Below are 25,558 nucleotides of genomic sequence, written 5' to 3'. Positions count from 1 at the left end.
CTCCTTATGAAAAGCACGTGCACAAACCGTGGGACGAACTCAGGCAGAAATCTCTGGAACAACTCTCAAAAAATCCTGGAAGGAACTCTGGGAGCAAATCGCTCGATGGAATTTTGGGAGAAACATCTGGAGAAATCCAGAAAAAACTCCTGTCGACTATCCGTTGAAATTCTTTTTTTTTCGGCTGACTCCCAGAACCGGTCACCAACTCCTTAACCATAGGGCCAGTTTAGTTGTCAGTTGTCTTTTCAACTGCTAAAACACATGGTTTTCTGTCGAATATCGTTAGGCGAACATACGTTTCGCTTTCAACTGAGTTGAGTTCAGAAACCTCAACTGAATTGAGTTTAGAAACCTTCACTGGCACTCGGATGACGATTAGTCGGCCCTAACATGGGAAAAACAGACTTTGTTGTAAGCCGTTCCTCACAGTATGGAGAACGGACTGTCTGGGTCGAAGAAGTAACGTATAAAGCGAAACGTATGTTCGCCTAATGATATTCGACAGAAAACCATGTGTTTTAGAAGTTGAGAAGACAACTGACTGAATTATCAGAATATCGTTCTAGCACTAAAAGGCAGAACTAGTTACCGAAATTGAATGAACATCGAAATGGCATTACCAATTAGTCTAATCTTACGCGAATGATTTAGGAAAACTCATCGAATCAACCTATATAGATAAGAGAACGAAGTATGTAGGTGATCAATAATGTGGCAAAGAAGAGATACAATGAATGGCTCACCAGCGAGTATTGCCGGGTAGAACAAAACTCACCACAAGCAATAGAGCAAGGATCAACTCGAAGCAAACTTTGAGCATAAATCAACCTGTAATATACGTACGTACCGGATTCGGAACTAATCTAGAACGATAGAGATAAAAAAAAATAAAGCTTTACACACCACAAGTCCCAACATATTTGCTTCGAATGTCAACGTGCGCGCTCGAGTATGCAAACCAATCACGAAGCAGAATGCCAGCAATATTATACAAACACACACACAACCAAAACCTGTTCGACTAGCAAATAACTGTCGTTCCGCCAAAAGAACCGTAACAAAACAAACAAACAAAAAAACTAAGAATGTATTACTATACCTAGTTGTTAGAAAAGTAACCAAAAACGAAAACATGAGAAAGAGAGTCTAGTCTCACCCCACTTTAGTAGCCAGAAACCCTCCATAACCAACCTCTACGGAAGAGTCTCTTAGTTTTTCGGGAATTCGAACGAAATGACAATAATTCTCTCGTCTGGACTCTATGGTGTTCCGTTGTTCTGTATAGAGGAAAACATAATCAATCGAGGAGTAATCACCGCCGAATGTTTCTAACGAAAAAAATCTCAACTGGCTATTTATCGCTTGTGTAGAAAAAAAAAAACTACTGATTTCACAAACTTCAACAGAGATTCGAACAGTTATGCTTGATGAGATGCGAATTTCGATTTTTCATTTCTTTTGAAAATCTCCAAACATTCGGATCGGCGGCAGGTGTTTAACGATTTCGTTGAGTTGAAGATCTTTTTTTTGCAGACCCGCACAACCGAGAACTGTAGAACAGAGAATGAATATAGAATGAAACCAAAAAAAAAAATGTAATTTAGAATTAAAAACCAGAAGAAAATCAAACATGTAACGAGAGCGAGATGTCAGAAAAGGTATGAATAAAAAGAGAATGCTATATTGAAACATTCGGTTTGTTTGATTGTGGATAATTGAGAAATTCCCATTTTTATTTATTGTACATCAGCAATCAACGAGTTCTTGAAATTTGTAAAAGTTTCCCTAAGTTGTACTTTCTCCTGTTCGTTGGCAAACGTGTAATCGATCGTACGTTCCTGCAGTTTGATGATGTCCTCCTGAGATAGTCCGAAAACCTTCGAGCAGATTTGTAGCTCCTGCGAAAGGCTTGTGTCAAACACTCCGAAATCGTCCGTCTGAAATAGATTCATCAATACAGAATCAGAAATACATTTAAGTTGCTGCTATCAATACTATATCGAACTTACATTGATGCAAACGTCGAAACCTCCTTCCCACAGCCTCCCGAAGTGGTGCTCTTCATACGATCCTACCGTACTGCACTTGACATTACTCGTCAGGCAACACTCGAAAGGAATCCCCTGCTCTTTGGCAAACTGTAGATTCTCACCCCGAATGAAAGTCCCATGCCCGATACGGTCCGTTCCAAACTCGAACATTTCCTTCACTTCTCCATCGTCGTCAAACTCCCCGCAGTGCAAGGCCATCCGTAGTCCCGCAGCCTGAGCCGGCGCCATCCGTTTGGCGTAGTCGGAGAACTTTGTCCCATACGGAGCACCACTCAGATCCATTCCGACGATGATGTCCGAAAAGCTGGGAAGCAACTCCAGTACCAAGGCAACATTTTCCTCTGCCTCAACGAGTCCTTTCGAACGGTCGATCGAGGGCAGCAATTTGACGGCGATCGCCGGAAGGTCTTTGTTGGCTTTCCTGGAAGTAGCATTTTGGCCGTAATTTTGGCAAAACCTTTCGCAAGGAATCTACTACAAACCTTATCGTCTCTAACACCGTCGTGAGGTACTGGCGTTTGGTCATGCTGGATGTTGATTTCGGTGTTGTTCTGAGTTCCAAATAGACCACGTTGTCTTCGGCGAACTCCCGAATCACCGCTGCAGTGGCGTATGCTAACGTTTCTGGCTGATCCGTTAGCTCGTGGGCATAGGTGAACTTTTGGAAGCATCTATGGATCATTGGTCATAACAATGTAAAATTTTGCGATATTAGGTTAAGCAAGTGACTGTATTTATCCGCTAAGAATGGCGAAAATTGCTTCCTAAGACAATCGTGAAGATACAGAACTATTCGCTAAGACATTCTCTCCTATCCTCGTAAAAACGTGGCCAGCGCCGTTATTTTTTTTTTTTTTTTTTTTTTTTTTTTTTTAAGGGTGACCAGGTGGAGCTGCAGGACAGCTGATAGCAAAGCCTGGACCCTTTCCCAACTTTCCCCCTACTAGGACCAATACTCACGATGGACTAGACGATGTCGTCAACTTGAGCAAAGTGTGTAGTGATTAGCATTGGGTCGTAGTAGTTTTTAAAAATATGTACTGTTTTTAACTTTCCCCATCGCCCTAGTGTTTTGATCGAATGGAAGTTCCAAAGATTGTTTGATAATTGAACAATATTTCAATAATCGAAAATCTCCGAGGTCACTGGACAACATTCACAGAGAAAAAAAGGCTATCTATGTTAACGCCTTCAGAGTACTATTCTTAAGAAATATACAAAGAGCAAAAAATGTGTCGTAGCAAATTTTTAAAGATTTGATATTTCTGAAAATTATTCGAAGACAGCTACCAGAGCTAGTGTTTTTAGCCGATATGGGCAACTAGTTTTTCTGACAGCTTCCCCAAACAATAATCAGATAATATCCTCAGTTATTTTCTAAAACATTCTGAAAATTATTTCAAGCTGATTACCAATAGTGTCAATAACCGATGTTAGTCATTGACAGTACCAGCATCATGCCCAAATAACTCTCATATCAGTGTTAGATAACAATTTTTGAGCTTCCATTCGATGTTGTAAAGAAATTAGTCAAACCGTTTATCAAAATATAGTCTATAATGTATCAAATTGTGTTCCTATTTTCGCTAGTCGTCTTCTGCATATCTGTGATCATCTCAGTCCAAAGTAATATTATATCCACCGTAATCCTTTACATTGTCAACCGTCCTAAGTCCTAAAGTAACATGTAACTAAATTCCTGCTTTTTGGTCAGTGATATAATACCGTCTAAGATATAAAAACAAAAAAGTTCAGTTAACCGATTTTTGTCAAAAATAAAAATGATAATGATTATTTGTCAACTTTTATATATTCATCCCTGAAAAACCTATAAAAATAAGAAATACAAATATAAACTCCTAAAATCAACAGTTTTATTTTTACCCAATCAGTCCATAATTTTCTAATTGTAATGAATCTCATCTGTAAGGCTGTAAGTCAACTCATCCTAGCGTCCCCTGTCCTGTGTACTAACGAATTCAAGTGATGAATGATGAGTGTAACGCAGAAACCTCCCCTACCCACTCTTGCGTTACGTTAAATTTAACAATTGTTGTTAAATTTGAGAAAATGCAAAGAATGCAAAGATTAGGTCTATGCAAGCTGAATTATAACTTGTTTTTGACTTGTGATAACTGCACAACGGATACTCCTTTGGTTCCCATTAGCACTTACGGCGATTCCTTCACTTGCGCTCAACTCGTAAACTAGATATATCTAGCTCTAAGTCCAAGCGGTGGTGAATGAACTGGCGCTAAAGTGGTAATGGGTTAAGCCCTCCCATCGCGTCAAGATCGAATATCCAGAGGGAGGGAAAAACGTGGCCAGCGCCGTTATTTATTTTAATAATGTACGCTCGAAATAATTAGAGGGATTTGATGATACTAAAATATAAACAATGATTCTTACATGTTGAAGAAATAGGAGGCCTTGGAACGATCCAGTTTTCAGTAGTAGGCTATGAAAACCCTAGCTACTCTACTGTGACTGTTCACGGTGTCAACATTTAGAAGGTGATACATTTCTAATAACTGACGTTTAGTGATGACGTAGTTAATATCGCTGATCGAACGAGTGCAAGAGAAAACATAGCCTGATACCTCGTACTATCATGCAAGCAACTATTCGTAAGGATATTAAATACGAAACAGGTTTACTTTGAAACAGCTTGTTTACACGCGTTACTGGCCTACCTTGTGAAAATTGTATATATCTTGTGGGAATTGTTAATGTTATTCCCCTCCAAGCCTTCAAAAAGTGAAGACCCCGTGTGTGACAACCCTATTCCCACCTGATGAGTTTGACAGGATCCAACATCTATTGGGTATCTGCATTCACAATGCATTGGATACACAAATCAAGACCACCAATTGAAAAGGCCATATCAACATCTTAAACAAATAAACATGTTTCTATCGACTTGAGGCCTTTTGAACTCCACCCACACACCTCACCACCATTAACAAAAAGCGCAAACATCAAGCTTTCTGTTAATGGTGGTGAGATGCGTGGGTGGATCCCAGAAGGCCCTAAGTCGACAGAAACGTGTTTGTTTACGCAATGTTGATGTGGCCTTTTCAATTGTTGGTCTTGAAATGTTTACATATCAGATGTTGGATTCGGGTATATAGGGTAGCGAACCACTTGGGCTGCGGCCGGTATTTTGGGCGCTCTTTGGTATAACTCAATCAATTCCAAACCGATTGACTTGAAATTTTGTATACGGCTAGATACTATACGTATCTCATCGCGTTCCAAAAATTGTGTCAATTGGTTCAGAATTGGCTGAGTTATAGCAGAAAAGTGCCCAAAATAGGATCCCTGCCGAGATGGTTCCACTTCCCTAGTCTTAGTCACTGGCCCTGTACTAGAGCGGTCAAGAGACGGCTCAAACGAGAAAGAAGAAGAAGAAGAAGATGTTGGATTCTGAAGCATGACGGCAGCGCACCCGTTTGGTGAAGACATAATTTTAATAAAGCTAGTTTAAATTGTTCAAGCTTCGTTTTATATTTTCGCTCATCCGAAGAGAATTACCTCCTTTACATTTTGACGATTTCCCCATCACCACAATGATTTTATCCTGAGTTTCCGCAAAATGAGGGTAACATAAGCATAAACAACCATGTGTCTCCATATGCGTCTAGATTCTCTTGAAAACGCAAGATAAAAAATATAATCAACAAAAAAGCTTGCGAGCAAGGAATAAACCCCAAAAGTGGTCAATTTAAACAGAGAAATCGAAAGTATTTCATCTTAGGAAGAATCCTTCATGTTCCCCAAAAGTGGTCAATTTAAACAGAGAAATCGAAAGTATTTCATCTTAGGAAGAATCCTTCATGTTAACCTATCTTGGCAATAACGATCAGAAAACTTTCAGCAATGCTTTTACGTGTGTTGGACTAATTTTACTCCCTCGTTCCCATACTTACTCTTTCAGAGACAGATTTTGTCCACCGGTTATCTTATAAAATCCATCATCAACACCGGACGGCGACGCTTCATTTCCATTCTGTCCGTGTTTCAGCTTCCTCAACTCTTTTAGCGTCTCGTTACTCAGCGATCCATTAAGGTGAGCATGCAGCTCCTACAAAAGCACACAATAAACAAACTGTTCCGTTTTTGATAGAATGTACTTACAATTTTGGGTACTTTTTGAAAGAATTCCATTTTTAAATCAAACCAGCGAATTTTATTCAATATCACAATTTCGACTCAGAGCCGACGGCCAAATAGCGTTGCGGTTTGTTTTGACGACGATGAACAACAATTTTGACATTGGCCGAAAGTAAGCGCCAAAATATCAACATACTTATAAACTTTTTCGACGTATCGGATAGCATGGCGGCAACACAGACTACATGGATGGGTTTTATGCTATACACTCGCACATCACGAGCAATGTGAGAGTGTGAGCGCACTCTCTTTCAAAACGATAAGGAGAACAAGAGAACGAGCTTTTTCATGCACGCAGAACTCGATGTACACAGCGCAACGAGTAACTTTCACGCAGCGACCGAAAAGACAAAAGAATTTTCACGCAGATTTGTGTAACACCGGATCAACACAAAAAATGTGCTGATCCGGTGTTACACAAATCTGCGTGAAAATTCTTTTGTCTTTTTGCTCGCTGCGTGAAAGTTACTCGTGCGCTGTGTTGTTTCATTTAAGGGTGTGAGGATAGCTTTTCTCAAGGGTTTCATCAAACTTTTCTCACAGTGGCTCAAAGTGATAGAAAACATAATTGCCAATTCGCCTTAACCTTCACATTAGTATGGGACAAACATCAAATTCCCGCTCCAGTCGACTTTTTCGATTCCATTTAGGTCATATGAACTTTGCAAAATTTAGTCGCAAAGGGTATCGGGATGCTTCGTTGGCATAGCCCCCTCGTTCGGCCTATCTCAACGTTAACCAAAAACTCAAACAAACACGCATAACTGGATATCGGAAAAGCTATGCGGCAAACAACTGTAACATTTCGTTTCAATTTTAGCACTTTTGAGCATTAAAAATGAATGAAAATGTCACTTTGTTTAGCTTTTGTAGACGCCATGGTTCTTCGGCTTAGTGGGTAGTCTATACACATGATCATAAATGGCATAATTCTGGAACATTTCGAACTGACTTTTCAATAAATGAACATTTGATGCGACGGTCAAAGACGCTATTTTGAACTTGTATATTTGTTTTCAACGAATAATAAATATTTTACAAGTTGAATGTGGGCCGAATATTGAGGACATTTTTTTCACTATGTACCCAAATCTTGGCCCATCGGTAAAGTAACGTCAACAACACCGATAAAGTGATGTCAACAACATTGCTTGCGTAAGAATCACAAAGAACGAACAGGAAGAAAGATTTTGTGTACGGTGACTGTAAAAATATAACACAATAATAGGGTTGCGTTGTTTTTGTAAAAAAAATAAGAAAGAACTTAAGTTTAAGTAATTTATTTAGTTTTTCGAAAATTTGGCTCCAAAAATGTAATGCACGAGTAAGATTGGTGAACAAACAGAGATAATACTTCAGCAAAAATATTGAAAAAATGAGATAATAAGTGGTTCTAGTGCGTGGAAAGCAATAGGCCAACGTTGTATCCACTAATAGGCCAATTTTTGTACCATAGACCAACGTTGCGTACCATCGCATCGAGTCTTTTCAACTTAATAAAGTAAATTCTTAAATATTTACGTTAGTTTACTTCCAATTGGGGAAACATGCATTGCCTAGAGTGTGTAATAGGGTCAACATATTATTTCTAGTGCTATTAATTCATGAGTTATGGTCAAAATTGTCAATGCGGCTTGCAAATTAGGCCAAGGAATGGTACATATACCCTACGACCCAGGCGGTCGAAAATATATGGGGGTCTAAATTATATTGGTTACCCTATACTAGCACCAATCAATTCAGGCTGACCTAGAAAAATCGGATGAAAATTGACGAAATGCCAGCATTTTCAAAATGAGTTGTTAGGGGTCGGGTACGTGAAGGTTAACAGAGCTGGTTGAGCCAAGAGTTGAGCCAGGTTACATTGTATCTTCCTACTTCCAACTTCGTACTGTACAAAAGGGACAAGTTCCGGTGTCCGTGTAGTTGCCGGTTTAGAATAGCACTACGGATAGGGGCTGCCCATTTATTACGTAAGGGATTTTTCATGGTTTTTGACACCCCCTCCTCCCCTTGTAAGATTTTTTTATGAGAAGTCACATATTTTTGTATGGTGCGTAAGATTTCGCCTTCACCCCTCCCCCCACCTTCCTCCATAAATCCTTACGTAATTAATGGACAGCCCCTTGTATGATTCTAATTATTCCTTGAAAATTTAGACATTTTTACACATCTAATAGAAAAATCAGAGAGGTCTTATGTATCGTTCTAAGTAATGATTTTTGAAGTTATCAAGTTTTGAGGTTCCGTTCAACACTCTTATGCATCAAGACTACCACGCGCCTCCATTGATTAAAATAGCGACTGTTAATATGTAGATATACACTCCCGATAAAAAAATTGGGGTAACCCCCTCAAAAACATATAATTTTTTTAGGCCCATATCTCCACCAGTTTGGTTCCGATTTCAAAACGCCATGTCAAAGAAACTTTGAACATGATTTAGGTAAATTTTAACAAAAATATTTATATGTAAACTTAGCCTTAAGTTGCAACATTTTCTAAAAAATAAAAGAAAACTTACAGCTGTGTCGCTGAAAATTAAGTCGACCAAATTTCAAGATGAGGGCGGTAATATAACCTAATTATTCAAGAGTTCACAGATCTTGCCGGTCCCAAGGGTTCCATGGTGGAATAAAACTCTTAAGAAGCTTAGAAAAAATGAGTCGTGCATCGGCAATCAAGACACTACAGGGTGCGGCAGGAAAAAATGCGAAAAGTTCAAGGCACTATTACACGCTAAATATGGGATATATATGACTATTTTTTCATGACAGTGTATCAGTCAATGTCTATATTCTAGCACTGAAAAATAAAAATGAACACATTTGATGTTTAACATATGATAATGTAGGCCTAATAAGCGGATATCAATAAACTGCGCGCCCAATGGTCATTAAACAAAATGACTATAACAGTAACAAAATTAGCTCAAATTCGATGAACAACCAGACCACACTGATCCAGAGCCATGTAGTTTCACATACCGGATGATGATATTGTAGAGAAAATCAAAAATTTTGTTTTATCAGATGCGAAATTTAGCGACCTGTGCGATTTTCTGCGGTTTGAAAATTCTGGTTGTCTTCATCTTCAGGCGCCGCCCTGTAAAGGTTAGTGATCAAAATGGGAATTTTTTTAATTAACTTTTCAGAAAACTAGCCTATTATAGATCATGGAACGTTGAAACATAGATTGGTTAATGTCAAATGGACGAAAATGAGGTTTGAAGTTGGAAAACACTTTCGCATTTTTTCCTGCCGCATACTGTAGAACTGCTGTTTCAGACCCACAAGAGATACAACCATGGGTTTCAGGATCTAAAAAAGGACGCAATAGGAAGCTTGGGCCTGTCCATAAACTACGTAGATGAACAAAAGTCTACGTGGGGGAAGGGGGGTCTGAGATTGCCGAAAAAAGTTTACGTAGTTTATGGACAGCGCCCTTTCACTCGGGCCAGGGTTGAGAGGACTGTGCGATCTTTCGAGCCATTTTAGTCTCCTGGCATGTTTGATGGAATATTCCCAGCGATGATCCAAAAAGAGGAGAAAATACTGCACTGGTTTCACCCTTGATAGAGATTTTTAGGGCGAATCTGATTTTGGGGTATATACCTACCGATTGGCGTCAAGTCCGGGCTGTTTTCATTACGAAGGAAGGAAAGAGCCAATCCAAAAGCATTCATTGTCTTCTGTAATGTTAAAATTATGGAAAAGGTACTTTGCTAGTACATAAATCACAAATTTATGAAAGCAATGCCTTTGTCAAAAAAAAAACAATTCTCTTATTGAAGTGGAAAATATACGATCTCGGCACTACATATGGTAGTTCAAAAAAACGAAAAAACACTTAATGCAAAATAAATAACTCTTTTGGCATTTCTTGATATTGAGAGCGCATTCTTCAATAGGGTCAGCAATCCTACAATAACTTCTATTATTCCTTTCACCAAATGGAGGAAGGTCCTACTGAAACCCCCAGTGTGCGGATTTTTATCGCGAACCACTGAATGGTCCATACTCAGCAAGTGATATTGTCCGTGCAGTTGAATCCTGGAATTTTTGACTAGCGAAGTTGGATTTTTCTCCAAATCCGTGCGTCGGACCTAATTTCGGAAGTGGTGCGCTGTATAGCGGACCAGGTTTACTATACAGCGCACCACTTCCGAAGTTAGGTCCGACGCATGGATTTGGAGAAAAATCCAACTTCGCTAGTCGAAAACTCCGATTTTCAACTAAATTGAGAATACATTCGCGAATGTAACATTTCGTGAACCGACATGCTCAGGAACGCTCCTCGAAATGCTGTTCATTCTCTTGTCCGGTTCGATACACGCTAACGCCGCTCAGCACAAAAGTGCATAATTTCCAGACTACACCAAAAATGTGTAACCCTTGCACATTCACAAAATCAACTCCTGTGTCCGCAAAATCGTTAAATTCGCAAAAAAATTTGTACAGCAATCTAGCTGGGTTTACTAGTGACCTTGGAAAACAAAAAAAATATCGACATTTCGCATCTAGACGAGTGTACGAGCTGTTTTCGAAAATGTGTAACTGTAACACATTTTTGTGTGGTCTGGAAATTATGCACTTATGAGTAGGGCTTACACATTTTAGTGCTGAGCGGTTTTACTGTGTACGAGAGCGCAATCAAGAGAGAAGATGCTCGATGACGCTAATGAAAGCGATGCATTCGGTAAGCATATTTTACCGTCATAATTCTTTTTTATTGTGACTACACAACCTGCAACGTCAAGAATACAGTTAAATTAAATAGTAGTTCACGTTTTTAAAGCGAAAATGCATTAAATACTGATAAAAATAACGATTATTCACAGTTGTCCCAAGCCAACGATGAGAGATCATCGGTAAGTGTTACACTTAGCGATGCCCGCTCATCGCCGCAGCTTGTCTGTCTATATCGGTGTATCTTCTTTGTGTTCCTTCGTGAACCATGCGACTCGACGAGAGAACATACACCGCTTGGTAATGAATTAACTACATCGGCTGTTTTCCTACTCTTCGCATCGACCAATGTGGCGCTAGCTTCTATGCGCGAAAAATCGCTAAAAGTAAATCGCAAAAATATTGTATGGCGAATAGCATCTAAAGGCAAATTTATCGAAGTGGAATACATTATTCGAAAAAATATTTGGTAGTGGTTGTGCACAATGGCGACTACTATTAAGCCTACCAAATATTTTTTTCAGTTAAAGCTTTCTATTTCAAGTAATTCAAGTTTAGATGCTTTTCACTATACAAAATAAAATTGATTTACTCCTGCTGATCAACTGTGGGTGTGCGCCAAGCGGGTAGTCCATTGAAACAGAACCAACAGAAGGGAAGAAAAACTGCCGAGTGGTTCACTTATCACTTTTTCGTCCAAACACTGCAAACCCTTTATCTTGAACCAAACACAATTAGTTTATTCAAGTAAAATAAAATATCTAGGTGTCATACTCGACGCAAAATTGAATAAGCCTAAGCCATTTTACGAGACGTTTCAGAAAAGCTGATCGCAGCAGCGGCGTCAACTGACAGAATTCCACGCACGGTTTGTTTTGCTGGAATATCGTGTAATTTTTGAAAAGGTACTTGTTCGACAAATTGGAGATATGAGAAATTTGAGCCAAAATAGGCTCAAAAGCTGTCGTAGAAGCAATACAAAACTCAATAATTAATCAGGTATTTTTTTTCGTTGCGATTCACTCGTTAACTTGCGAGGGATGGCCCGACTGAAGTCAGGCCTTGAATTAATTGAGCTGTAGATAAACTGTAATAACATGTTTTACTTATGTGGAACCCCTGTGCACTACATAAACTCATGTTCTATCATGTATCAAAAAAGGTCTCGTACAACTATTCCTAGGATAATTTGATGACCAAAGCGAAGTCATGCCTTGACTTCAGAGAACTATAGACGGACAACAATGAGAGTTTTAAGCACGCGGAAAGCAATCGTTAGCTCCAGAAACCAATACTTCATCGAACTGGAGTAAGTAAATTCCTTGACTAGATTCCTGACTACCTGGGACATCTTGATTGAAGTTGATTGCCAGTGTAGAATCTCTATTGACTACATAAACTCACATTCCACATTTCCACATCAGGAAAAAGGTCTCTCACAATCTATTCCTAGGGAAATTTGATAAACTAAGCGAAATCATGCCTTAACTACAGATAACCGTAAATGGACTACAATTAGACCTATTTGCATGCGGAAAACACGATTGTCTCCAGAAACCAATACTACATCGAACAAGAGTAAGTAAAAGCCTCGACTAGATTCCTGAGTACACGGGATGGCCTGGCTGAAGTCGAGCCTTGAGTTCATTGAGTTGTAGTTAAACTGTAATCACATGTTTTACCTATGTGTAGCCTCTGTTCACTACATAAACTCATATTCTATCATGTGTCAATGAGAAGGTCTCGCACAACTATCCCTAGAAAAATGTCATGACCTAAGTGAAGTCATGCCTTGACTTCAGAGAACCATAGATGGACAAACATGAGAGCTATTTGCATGCGGAAAACAATGGTTACCTACAGAAACCAACACTACATCGAACAGGAGTAAGTTAATTCCTCGACTAGATTCCTGAGTAACTATTTTTAGGAATATTTGATAAACTCATTCGCTATGGTCTATGGCCTTGCTGCAGTCAAGGCATGATTTCGCTTAGGTCATCAAATTTTACTAGGAATAGTTGTGCGAGACCTTTTCATTGACACATGATCGAATATGATTTGATGTAGTGCACAGAGGTTCCACACAGGTAAAACATGTGATTACAGTTTATCTACAGCTCAATGAACTCAAGGCCTGACTTCAGCCAGGCCATCCCGGGTACTCAGGAATCTAGTCGAGGCTTTTACATACTCCTGTTCGATGTAGTATTGGTTTCTGGAGCTAACCGTTGTTTTCCGCATGCAAATATGTCTAATTGTAGTCCATCCCAGGTACTCAGGAATCTAGTCGAGGAATTCACTTACTCCAGATCGATGAAGTATTGGTTTCTGGGGCTCACCATTGCTTTCCGCGTGCATAAAACTCTTATTGTTGTCCGTCTATGGTTCTCTGAAGTCAAGGCATGACTTCGCTTAGGTCATCACATGATAGAATATGAGTTTATGTAGTGCACAGAGGTTCCACATAGGTTAAACATGTGATAACAGTTTATCTACAGCTCAATGAACTCAAGGCCTGACTTTAGCCAGGCCATCCCGGGTACTCATGAATCTATTCGAGGCTTTTACTTACTCCGGTTCGATGTAGTATTGGTTTCTGGAGCTAACCGTTGTTTTCCGCATGCAAATATGTCTAATTGTAGTCCATCGACGGTTCTCTGTAATCAAGGCATGACTTCAATCAGATCGTCCAAAATTTCTACTGTTCGTTGATATAAACATTATACAGATGTTCAAATATTGGTGCAAATAAAAGCGATAAAAATAATTGAAAATAACCCTTGGTGATTATTTCGAGAGTTCATGTTTTGTAGGGACGGATTCGGATAATCCATCGAGATATTAAGGAAATATTAATAGTACTACAAGGGCAACACATGTTCTAAAGATGTCTCCGATGACCTATGGGGTCAATAAGGGAATAATATTTCGTGTTTAATTTCATTTGAAAACAACAAACGCAAATGAAGACTTGGATCGTTCAGAAATGTTGAATATCTCAAGAACTCAAAAGAAACCTATCGGAAAATCTCAAATTCGAACCTGTAGCAACATCAACTATCGTTAGGCAACGGAATGTGCAAACTCCCATTGAAAAACTTCATTAAGAAGAAAGTTATGGGGGTGCAAATCGTACTTGGCCTTAATTTTGCCCGACTTGACCCAGTGACCCACAGGCCTTACTCCGTCCAGAAGTCCAAGAAAATGTTGATCCCGTATATTTCCAAAACTATAGTGTTGTGCGAGTTTGTGTGCAAAATTTGGTTGAATTCTGTTGAGAAATGGGCTGTTGGCGATTTTTTAAACTTTTATATTTTACCTGGGGTCCAACGGGTTAAAACTGGCTGAGCGGCCATTATTTTTTCACCGTGAGAAATTCTGAAAACAACTCCCCCGCCTCCTCCAATTTCTTTTTAAATTTCGCTTCCTCTGCTTTTCTCCACAAACCAAACGACATGCTCAGCCTTACAATATATAATAACCTTGGTGTCGGCACCGCTCAAACGTCAAATTTTATGTGAGAGTAAGCAGGCCAGCATAAATTCGTTCAGAAGTTAATAGAGGTAGGGTTACTGATAAGGTTTTATGGATCGAGACTCAATTACACTACCCGTCATAAGTACGGACTCACAAAAAGTATTGCAACAATATTGCATCACCCTGACTCACCTCGATATCTTCAAAACCAGATCACCTACAAAAATGCCGCCTTCAGACAAATTGTTGCTTTTGGGCTCCTGAATAACTTTGCTGAAGACACCATCTTTGTAAGTCCTCAGGTTTTGGAGATACCGAGGTGAGTCAGGGTGATGCAATATTGTTGCAATACTTTTTGTGAGTTCGTACTTATGACGGGTAGTGTATATTAGGCTCTTTTATCGGCGCATGAGTAGAACGATCGGCCTAACGTTCTTACTTTTAGTATGCTGTTTTGGCTATAGTTATTTGGATGATGATGCGTTGATGACTAGGTAGTAATCCATTATTTTCGAGCCGGTGAGCTTCAGATATTGGACAGTGTGTTCTGTTGTATATGTTGTGAGTGTAGTGGTTTACATATAGTAAGAGAATTTAAACTTCCATTTTATATCCCTTTCGTGACGAACAAGCACAATTGTGTTGTTAAGCGGTAACAGTTTTGCATATTTTTTCATTTGTTTAGACTTTGTTTTATGTGATGTAAACTTTTTCAATAATTCAGCCATTACTTATACTTGAATGTGTGCAAACAAACTTTTGTTTACGTTGCTCATGAAATTTACCACAACAAGGTAAACAAAAAGTGGTCAAAAACCGTAAAACATGAAAAAGTTTTATCTGTCGCATATTGTTTATTTCCGATTTATCTAGGTAGTCAAAGCTAGAAATCGAAAGATAAAGAGTAGGTAGTTCTTTCAAATAAGGAAAAATAATTGTTGCTTTTTTGGGAAATCTGGGAGTTCTGGAGAGCCAAAGTTTTTTTTTTATCTGTATTAACGAGATTTTTAGCCATAGGCTAGTTCATCTCGGGACCCGCGCTTTACTTCCCTTCCGAAGGAAGAACCCACATTGTTGTGAGTTTGTCGGGAGTGGGATTCGATCCCAGGTCCTTGGCGTGATAGTCAAGTGTTCTAACCATCACACCAGATCCGCTCCACGAGCCAAAGTTGAGCAATTTGTATGGAAATTTCACTTTTTTGCGCTCCGTCCCGAAAGGGATATGGGGGACCTTGTGGGGTTACATTCAAACTCACGCGACGCCAGCTGTAGTAGGTACGTAGGTTACAAACTTTTCTCGACTTCCCTGGACATAGTGTGTCATTGTATGTACTTGCCTCCAAAATACAAATTCATGTAACGGCAGGCAACGGAATCCCTTTAATCAATAACTGTGGAAGTGCTCATAGCTAGGAAGTTGAAAAGAGGCAGGCCAAGTTCCAGTGGGAACGTAGAGCCATGTAGAAGAAGAAGAAGAAGAAGAAGAGGAGGAAGAAGAAGAAGAAGAAGAAGAAGAAGAAGAAGAAGAAGAAGAAGAAGAAGAAGAAGAACTATCATTGAACTCACCACATGTCCGAACATCCATATTAAAAATACAACACATGGTGAGTGAAAGTAAAGCCGACGTTACTCGACAATGAAAACACTCCGGAACATAACAGTTATATGGTCGGCGTTAAGTCAGAGAGGGTCATGTGTCTTTTTCCTAATTTCGAGAGAAACGACTTTAAAGTATACAACTCTGTAATTTTTGAGTTTTTCAACAAATTTTCTTGAATTTTTCCCCATGAATCTCAAAAGTTATTCATCAAAGCATCACTCTGTATTGATCGCGAAAAAACGTGAAAATAAAGCTTCAAACCGAGAGGTTGCTAAGGTATTGATTGAACTTGGTCCACTCTGTCTGAACGATTTTTGAAATACCTAAAATCAACTGCACTACGCACTCAAGTTCTTACATATTTATTGGAAAATTAATGCACAGGAGACTATTGACAGGAGTGCTGTATATGTGATCTGAAAGTTTGAAATTTGTTTTTTTTTTTTGTTATTTCACTGAAGATAACATTTTTCAATTTTTATATTCAGTCAGAGTGGACCAAGTACAACAGTTCGATATCACATGAATGGTTGTCATCAAAATACATATTTGAATCATATTCAAAAACTCTTGACTAGAACATGTTACGCCTAACAAATTTTCGCTCAACAAAAGTATTTTCATAGTTCGGTAAGTTTTTGGAATGTTGTAGTTGTAGATAATTTATTCAGAGGACTGGCGTTTTTTCAAATATTCGTTCGGTCAGAGTGATCCAAGTACAATTCTCAAATTACTGGTAGAATAAACTTCTCCATCAAACCGGTAACGGTAAATTTCAATAAGATGCCCAACAGCTTATCAACAAGCATATGTTGATATAGATAGGATTACGAAGAATAGATAATTTCAATTTGTTTTTCTAAGAGACACATGGTCCACTCTGTCTGCATGCAAAATGCCGCGATATGATTCAACACGATAATCCGTAAAATATGATGATTAACAGAATAAAATTGATTTTCGCGTGCTAACTTAATCTATAATCATCAAAATATGTGTTAAGGAGTCATCCAATACGAAAACATATTACGTTTTGATGAAGCATTATTTTGATTATTGGATTTCAACCAAAACATATTTTTTCAATTATCTTGAGATCAAACATTTGGTCCACTCTGACTGCCCACTATTAACGATTTTTGCAGATCAAGCAAAATGAAATTATGCTTTAACTCTCGTTAATTGCAACATTAGGCAAATCGAGTAGAAGTGTCATGTAGCTAATGTAATTCTTAATCACTCATTTTCGTAACGCAGCTCATTTCAGTTTCATAATGAACCAGTAAGAAAAAGCACACAGATCGAAAATAAGAAAAAAAAAGTGTAAAATACTGTGACATATATTGCACATAATTGGAGCGTGAGATATCACAGAAGCTTACATTACATATCATGTAAATGTCATGGAATATCCTGTAAACTTACATTATATGCCATGTAATTCAGCTATAACACAAAGAAGGAGAAGAAGAAGATGACGTGTAAACCTCATTATTTTTATCTGTGTAGACCATGATACTGAGAGGAGTTGTATAACTTGAAAATTGTGATATTGAACTTTTCATAAAGTGCATAAAAAATCTCAAATTTTGATTATTTGTCTACCTATTATATGTGCATCATTGGTACAAATTTGAGCTCGATTGGTTAATCTTCCGCGAAGCTGGAACCGTTCTCGTAAAACATTTTTTTTGGACACCTAATTTTTGAACTGCCATATTTCGGAAACCAGTGAACCAAATTGAATGAATTTTTGAACGTTTATCAACAATATATTGACCTCTTGAGGATTTCAATAAGGCTTTGATTCCACTGAAGCTTACGGTTTTCAATTTCATTTAAACATTGGTTGCATAATTTCGATACCAGGAAGGTTATACCGTCTACCCCCGTTGGTTTGAACGACACCGCATGCAAACCAACGGGGTTCACTTTTAATTTGAACATCTAGTAACCCTGATGGCAAAAACCCTCCCATATGGAGGAGAACGTACCTCTGGAGCCGACCTACTGATACCTGAACCCTGATGGCATCGAAAAACACACTGATGGCAGAATGACGTTTGAGCCATTTTTAGTTTGAACGATGTGCAGATAAGCAGGGGTCAAATTAAAAAGTGTTCAGATTAGATGCGATCAAAGAAACGGGGGTAGACGGTAGCGTTTTTTCTAATATTTTTTTCATGAATAATGAAAACTGTGGTATATTTTCACTATCTGAATTTTTCGGCACAAGAGTATGATTTGTGAGGTCTGGTTTTTACCAAATATGATATTTTTTTCAGGCTGCAAGTATTTTTAAAGCCCGTATCTTTACTCTCCAGCCTGTTTACTATTACACTTTAAACCCCCGACAAAAATCGACAACTTGTTATTGCCTTTTGAAAAGAATGTTCCATAAAATGTTTGTGTGACCAAAGATAGCGAAAAAGAATCGAATCATAAAGAATCAATAGTCATTTTTTTTTACATCTCAGTATAAACGTTCCCTTCCCGAGGCCAAGATTGCGTGTGACTAACCATCAACGGCTATCCATATCCATTAAGTCCATGCAGCATGCATCGAAAAAAATCTGCTGACCACATGTTCCGTAGAACGCATGCATGTATCTGCAATTATCCTTACCATTATGCAGAGGCAGAAAGGCATAACTCCGGCTGCACAAGGATGACCGATTGCATATCTTTCCTTTTGTCATCGGTTTGCTGAATGATTTCAAATCGATGGAAGCAATTTTGATGCGTATGTAAGTTTAAAAATTTCACTTGTGGAAATTTCTGGTCGTTTTTTTTTTCATATAAAGGGAGACAACTTTGAGATCATTTAGAAGTAATTAATCATGAATGCCACTTGGCTGTGGAAAAAGAAGTGGATTTCCTTTCGGGAAGCCCTCTTCAACCAAATGAGAGCACACATCAAAATGATGAACGTTATAAAAATAACCGTAAAATTCAGTGGAAATTGTCGTTTTCCTCCCGTCCCCTGCTCGACATGGCTCCACTGAAACGAAAAATTCAACTCCCCAAGTTGCCCGAGAAATGAGATTGATGAAAGATGGATGCGTCATTTGATGATGAATGCTCACGTCGCCTCGTCTTCCATTCTTCCAATCTCATCGCGACCTTCAAGCTAAGATCGACGTCGTCGTCGTCGTCGACGAGTGTAAGAACGTTTCTTTCTAATCATAAACGATGCTTTCGTGATCGTCTTTCGGAACCATTCACGACCAAGTGGCTGAGTCCTATTACTCTCCTCGTGGATTTTCTTTTGGAGTTTGCCGTTGGCTGGTCCATTCAATAGCCGCCGAAGGCTATCATCCTCATGTGCTATCTCTGAGCAGGGGTGGTAGCGGCTACACTTATGAATTTAATACAGTGCTAAGTTCGTTATTTGGATAAGTGCACTGATTTGTTCTATCATTCCTAATGTTGCTGACCACAGAGTCGGGCTTGGTAGTCTAGTGGCTACTGCTTCTGATTCATATGCGGAAGGTCCTGGGTTCAATCCCTGGTCTGTCCCTTTCCTCCTACTTTGTATCTTTCTATATACTTTCTCCCTCCTCTCTACAGTTACAACTCATGTATATTCACATGTTCATAGCCATCGCTAGAACAAAAACGGGTTGAAGAAGCCTTTTCCCTTTCTTCCAAACTTTCACAGCACTGTGTCAATCTGTCATATAACGCCTAAGAATTATGCAATCATGCGAACTGTGCCGCACAGCTTCAGAATAATAAAAAACACACACTTGTATCACCTTTCGTTTGGCATTTACGCACTAATGTTTGAACCCCCTGCCAACCATATTCCACCAACACTACGACATCCGCATGAATTTGTGCAGACGCAGAGGTATATTTGGTCTGATGTGGATACAAATGATTGCAATCATTACTTCCTTCCCCTTCCCCACATTGACCTGCAACCTGACGTGGCTGGCGCCATTGTCGCCTAAAAATAGAAGATCATCAACGCTCACACACTGAAGATGCGTGCTAGTCCCCGGCAGATAATCTCATTGGTTCCATGTGTGAGTGTAGCAGGTCTGGCGATACTGGAGTAGCATCTACGGGTGGTCAATCAAGCTCAAGCTCTCAAGCTCAAGCTCATTCCTAATGTTGCTGACCAAAGACAGGTTTGGTGGTAACTCGTATGCAGAAGGTTCTGGGTTCAACTCAGGCCAGTCCAATGGCTTCTATACTATGTATTTATCTATCTACTTGCTCCCTCTTCTCTACTCATGTATATCCATGTGTTCGTAGCTATCGCTAGAACCAGAACGTCATATCCCAGTAAAGCTAACCTCTGTCAAGTAATCACTGCGACATCTCCGTGCAGACGCAGAAGTTCTGCGTGGACGAGCGATTTCATCAACACTTTCTCCCATACAAAACATTTAACGATGGAAGTTCTACTTAGAACACCGAGTTGGGCAGCAAACACCAGGGTTGCAAAAAAATGAAAGCATGCAACGAACGTGAGTTTTTGTTTTTGTCTTTTCACCACACTGTTTCTGACGTTGAAGCCGCTTTCCTTCACGGAAGCGGGTGAGAAGAGAATAAAATTCTCTCGTCGCTCACATCGTGGCGACGGCGAGATTCAATAACAACATTTTCCCTGTCATTGGCACTCAAAAGAGAAAATTCACCACGCTTGCTTATGGGCCAGTCGCATTCATGCGGCCGTTGTTGACATGAAGCATCCATCAGCGCAGAGCGTATGTTGATGATGGTGGAGTCATTTGGTCCACAAAGTAGTTGAGTTTTTCTGTGTTCACTTTCAAGTATCTCACAGCGGAGCTGAAAATGAATGCCTAATGCATTCAGTTCAGCACAATTTCATTCAATTGAATGTGAATTTTTCAACCCTGGCAAACACTGATCCATTCAACACGTCACACCAAGAATAGCAAAGCAGTGCAGTGGTTCGCTACCAGCCCTGTACTGCATGTTCAAACAACGACATCATCGTTCGCACTTGAATCCTTTTGCATCAGATCAGCAGGGATCAACAGTAGCGACGCGACCGTGGCTGTATTACATATGTATGTAGGATCACGCCGCGTCGAGGATAATTGAAGCAAAATTATAATTATTTAATCTGACCAGAGAGCAGCTTCTGTATTTCGGTTCGGCCAGAAGGAATTGAAAGTTGAGTTTTTTTCCGCCACTCGAGTGGGGCTCATGTTTTCTCGTTTATTTTGCATAAATTATAATATTCTGCGCTGAATGTTGGAAGAGCGGCAGCTGAAATCTGATCACGCAAATCGAACCAAGCCCCTCGTGCAACGTGTTCTTTCGATACGTTTTTTTTTTTTTTTTTCTGGTTGGATTATTACACTCAGACGCATGCAATTGCTTGTGAGGTAAAGTTACAGCGGAGAATCGATTTTAATTCTTGATAGCTTTATGCTGCGGACAATTTCGAAGATAATTGCTGGTGGGTATTATGTGCGGCAACATGCATGCAAACTGTAATTACGCACACACAGAGCGGGAGTCACCGACAAGCCCAGCAATTGACAGGTCTTTCCGGTCGATTCTTGGAATAACTGTCAATCCAACTTTTGTTATTTGCATATTTGTGTTTCAACTACATATAATTGAGAAGCTTATCTGATCACCGTTCTGGGTTTATATACTGTACACTCGAATAGCCGTAGGATAAAAGATCTGTAAATAATATCAAAAATTGACTCCTGGTAAGGGCCGATTTCGACCTCAAGGCACCGGTATGACCTACGTAGCCGACTGCGAACCCTTGGATCACCTGTTGTATAGTGTCTGTACTAACCATTCTCCTAGTCCACACGCCACCTCCTCTGTAGCTCCCAGATGATATGGGTGATAGCCGTTAAAACGTCCCCAACTAACAATTGCAAGTCACAAACAAGCAAGCTTGCTGAATTGTTGCTTAACAATGGTAATGATAGCTGAACTAAAATTATGCTCTACACATTACTGTTTAAATCATTTTTCAATTGAGAAAGTAGTCAATGTTCGACTTTCCTCATCGGTATCAACAATGATAAATTAAAACACTTTTCAAAAGTTTAACAAGAATTTTATTCGACAAGCATTGATTCCTTAACAAAAGAGTTTAACAAAACATTTGTCTGCATCTTATTAAGCTGATGTATCGATAAGCATATGCTCCTGAACAATGTGCTTTTCACTTGTCAAATAAACGCCTTAAGCCCGTCATAGTTTGACTCGGAACTTTGTTCGGTTAATGGGATAAATCATGGCTAAAACTGTTTAGACAACCAAGTTATTAAAGAACCAATATTTTAAACGATCGTTGTTGTGATTCGAATCACATAACATAAATCAGAATAGAATTATGAAGCTTAACATTGAGTGCCAAGAGACGTAATCAACGTAAAAATGAGGCATTTATTTATTATTATTAGTCTGTAACAAGATATCTTGTACCTTTGATTATTATATTTTTTCGTCTTCCGCAGCAGTTCGATTGTAGTAGACGCTTGGAACGATGCATTTGACATTTCAGTGCTGTCGTGTTTACTGAATATTGTTCCCACAGTCACCTAGATAACCAAACAGTATTCAGAAGTCGACACATTATAAGTATCCCTAACTTGATCCCTAAACATCCTTATGCACTATTTATTGAACACAATATAAAGATTCCATGACAAAAGCATAAATAAAAAAAAATGCTTAACGGATCTTCGACTGAACATGAGTAGATTACCTGAACAGATGCTGTGAGTGCACCATGTCGAAGACCATACCGCACCACATATTGTCATACATTTTTAAAGATCGATATTTAATAATAATAAAAAAACATATTCATTTCGCAATTAGTACGTCTGGAAACAATACCTGCAATAAGGATCAACACTTTTTGGCCGTATTCGATACAAGTTTTCTCACCGTGCGATAAAAATACTGACAGCGAACAGAATGGAAAACACGTGTTTTGGGCTGAACAGCAGTTGAAGTATAAGGCGTTGTTCAGTTGATTACCACGTGCTGTGCTAATTCACCACTGCTGAACACTAGTTCAGGAGTGATCATTATTGAGTTAAGGGAAGATTATGTTTTGCTTTGGGTGCTGCATCTCACCATCTCTAGGATGGCGCAGATAGGAAGGCATGCGGCTGGCAATCGACAGGTCTCGAGTTCTAATCCGGATTTAGGTAATTTTATATGTAATTCTTATTACATAATAGGTGTTCTCAACATGAGAGTATATAATTACTCTCGTGAGAGTTCAACATTTTTGCATTTTATTTATTTTCAGACATTTTTACCAATGTTTAATAACAGCTTTCCTGTATATTTGTTAAACGCTTTTAACAACAAAAAAATATGATGCTTTATAACTTCTCCAAATCTGTGTAAACAAATCCCGAACATAGGTTGTAAGTAAAAATAATTCAAATGTTATTCAACATTATGCTGAATTAATTCGTCATAATGGTGCCTGTTAAATGAGTGATTGTTAGTTGGGTCATTCCAGGCACATCAGCCTACATGTACTTTCCAGCTTACCACGGTAGCTTTTGGTACTTAGCGCCGTGCCCCAAGCCGGGCCGCCATTAGTATGAACGAGTTGACACTAGCCAGAAGCTTGCGCTTGCTGGCATACATTACAGAGCTATTGGACACATCCGAGGCCTAGTCCGGGACAGTGCCGCAATAGCTGTGGAGGTTCTTTTGCAGACATAATCATCGTGGCTACCGAAGGTAAGCTTATCGTCGATCATCACCCCCAAGTGCTTGACGGAGCGCTTTGAAGTGATAGCGCAATCGTCTACACTGATCAGCGCTTGCTGCTCCGACTTTCGGTTGTTCACAACCACTATCTCAGTATTGTGGTGAGTCAATTCCTGTTTCCTGGATCTCATCCACTTCTCCACAACTGCGATCGAGTGGGCAGCAGTCAATTCCACTTCTTCGATCGATTCACTGTAGACCTCCAGCGTAATGTCGTCAGCAAAGTAGACGATTGCCACTCCCACCGGGAACTTTAACCTCAACACCTCATCGTACATGACATTCCATAACACCGGAAACAGGATGAAGCCTTGAGGAACTCTCATGAGGTTATGTGAAAGCACTTCCGACCCACCTCCGTGTTGTAAACTAGTACTCGATTCTGGAAGTAACTTACGAGAGTCTTGTATAGGAGCGCATCGGAAATTGCCGGCCAAACTGGCGCTATTGAACGCATTCCTTACATCCAGAATCACTACAGCACAGTAGCGAATCCCCCTTCTCTTACGCTGGCACGCTACCTCGGCGGTTTAAGTAACCGACGTGTCGATCAAGCGTATTGGTTTATATGCCGATGGGTCTCCGGATCTTTTCCCCACCTTTGGCAATAAAACCAAGCTCTGCCGCTTCCAAAGCTCTGGGAAAACTGTTTCGTCTGGGCATTTCTGCATAGCAGATCTGAATATCCCGGGAGGCTCTTCAATAACTACTTTTAGGGCCATGTTCAGAACTCCGTCTTGATCTAGAGGCCTTACCTACGTTAAGGGATCCTGTTGCGGAATAATTGATTGGAACGCTGAATCTCGTTAGCATTAGCTACAAGCTAAAATCAGAATATTTATTTATCAGTGAGGATCATATCGAGCAAACTAAATTTTCACTTACAATTTCAGTGCGTTAATGGTTTTCAACGGTTATTCCCAACAATGAATGTGTCTTCGCTCAAACCTTACGAACTATGAAAGAATAGCCCATTAGTATTAACAATTAAGGAAATAAGAAGTATTAGTTCACTTCTGGAAATGAATGAAACAACTATAGTTCCATGAATTCAGGTTATGAAATATAGGGTTTTGGGTGATCAGTACACCTAAGACCTGAAACGCAAATAAACTTTGTAATTCCACTATATGACCGCAATTTTATCTGCAATGATCGCACCTGCCACTAGTCTATTGCAAAAGAAAAATTCTACACTATCCTGAACGTGATTTATGGAAAATATACTAAAATTGTGCCATGCACCAAAACTACATCGTCATCGCATTGATACGTGAAGGTACGTTATTGCAATCATCTACTCTTGACGTTTCTCGCATCGTTCGCCTGTTCCGTTACAGATTCGCTCACTCCGTTTTCGCCCTGGCGGGGTTGCCAGTTTCGCAACAGATCCATTGTGCGAACCTTCAGAGGTACGTGATTATACCATCTACCAGAGCTACGGCAACACACGCAAGCTGGGAACAGCATTTATCGTGATGGAAGATATGCAGAGGTGCGTAATCGGTTGGTTGCCGATCGACGAAAGAATGTGCAAGTTGTGGATCATGGGCCGACTCTTTAACTTCAGCACAATAAACGTGCACAGCTCTCACTCCGGAAGCACTGATGATGGTCGCATTATACGCGCAGCTCGAACACGAGTACGACCGGTACCGAAGCCACGACGTCAGGATCATCAGAAGAGACCTAAACGCACAGGTAGCACTGAAGTAAGAATTCAGACCGACGATAGAAAAGTTCAACGCCCACCAGTTGGAGTGGGAAAACGGCTTACGACTCATTGATTTTGCCGCCTTCAAAAATATGGCAAT

General features: G+C 39.5%; 1 protein-coding gene and 1 long non-coding RNA gene across 2 annotated transcripts; both read right to left on the bottom strand.

The window, feature by feature from the left end:
• Nucleotides 1-411: 411 nt before the first annotated feature.
• Nucleotides 412-6,397, bottom strand: LOC109417877 (adenosine deaminase-like protein). The gene is made up of 5 exons (XM_062853474.1): nucleotides 6,192-6,397; nucleotides 5,984-6,138; nucleotides 2,537-2,725; nucleotides 2,013-2,475; nucleotides 412-1,940 (listed from the first exon to the last, which is right to left on the bottom strand). The coding sequence occupies exons 1-5, from the start codon at nucleotides 6,219-6,221 to the stop codon at nucleotides 1,740-1,742; spliced, it is 1,038 nt and encodes a 345-aa protein (XP_062709458.1). The 5' UTR covers nucleotides 6,222-6,397; the 3' UTR covers nucleotides 412-1,739.
• Nucleotides 6,398-24,545: 18,148 nt separating this feature from the next.
• LOC115265859 (uncharacterized) lies at nucleotides 24,546-25,127 on the bottom strand. The gene is made up of 2 exons (XR_003896955.2): nucleotides 24,906-25,127; nucleotides 24,546-24,841 (listed from the first exon to the last, which is right to left on the bottom strand). It is a non-coding gene; the product is annotated as an uncharacterized LOC115265859 (long non-coding RNA).
• Nucleotides 25,128-25,558: the final 431 nt, after the last annotated feature.

Source organism: Aedes albopictus, chromosome 2 (genome assembly GCF_035046485.1).
Source record: "Aedes albopictus strain Foshan chromosome 2, AalbF5, whole genome shotgun sequence".
NCBI classification, from domain to species: Eukaryota; Metazoa; Arthropoda; class Insecta; order Diptera; family Culicidae; genus Aedes; species Aedes albopictus.
This window is presented reverse-complemented; position numbering and strand designations above follow the sequence as displayed.

Coding starts and splice junctions, on each gene's coding strand:
- LOC109417877 (XM_062853474.1), bottom strand. CDS start 6,221: ATGGAATTCTTTCAAAAAGTACCCAAAATT. Junction 6,139..6,191: donor TTCAAAAAGTACCCAAAATT/GTAAGTACATTC, acceptor GTGCTTTTGTAG/GAGCTGCATGCTCACCTTAA. Junction 1,941..2,012: donor GTTTCGACGTTTGCATCAAT/GTAAGTTCGATA, acceptor AATCTATTTCAG/ACGGACGATTTCGGAGTGTT.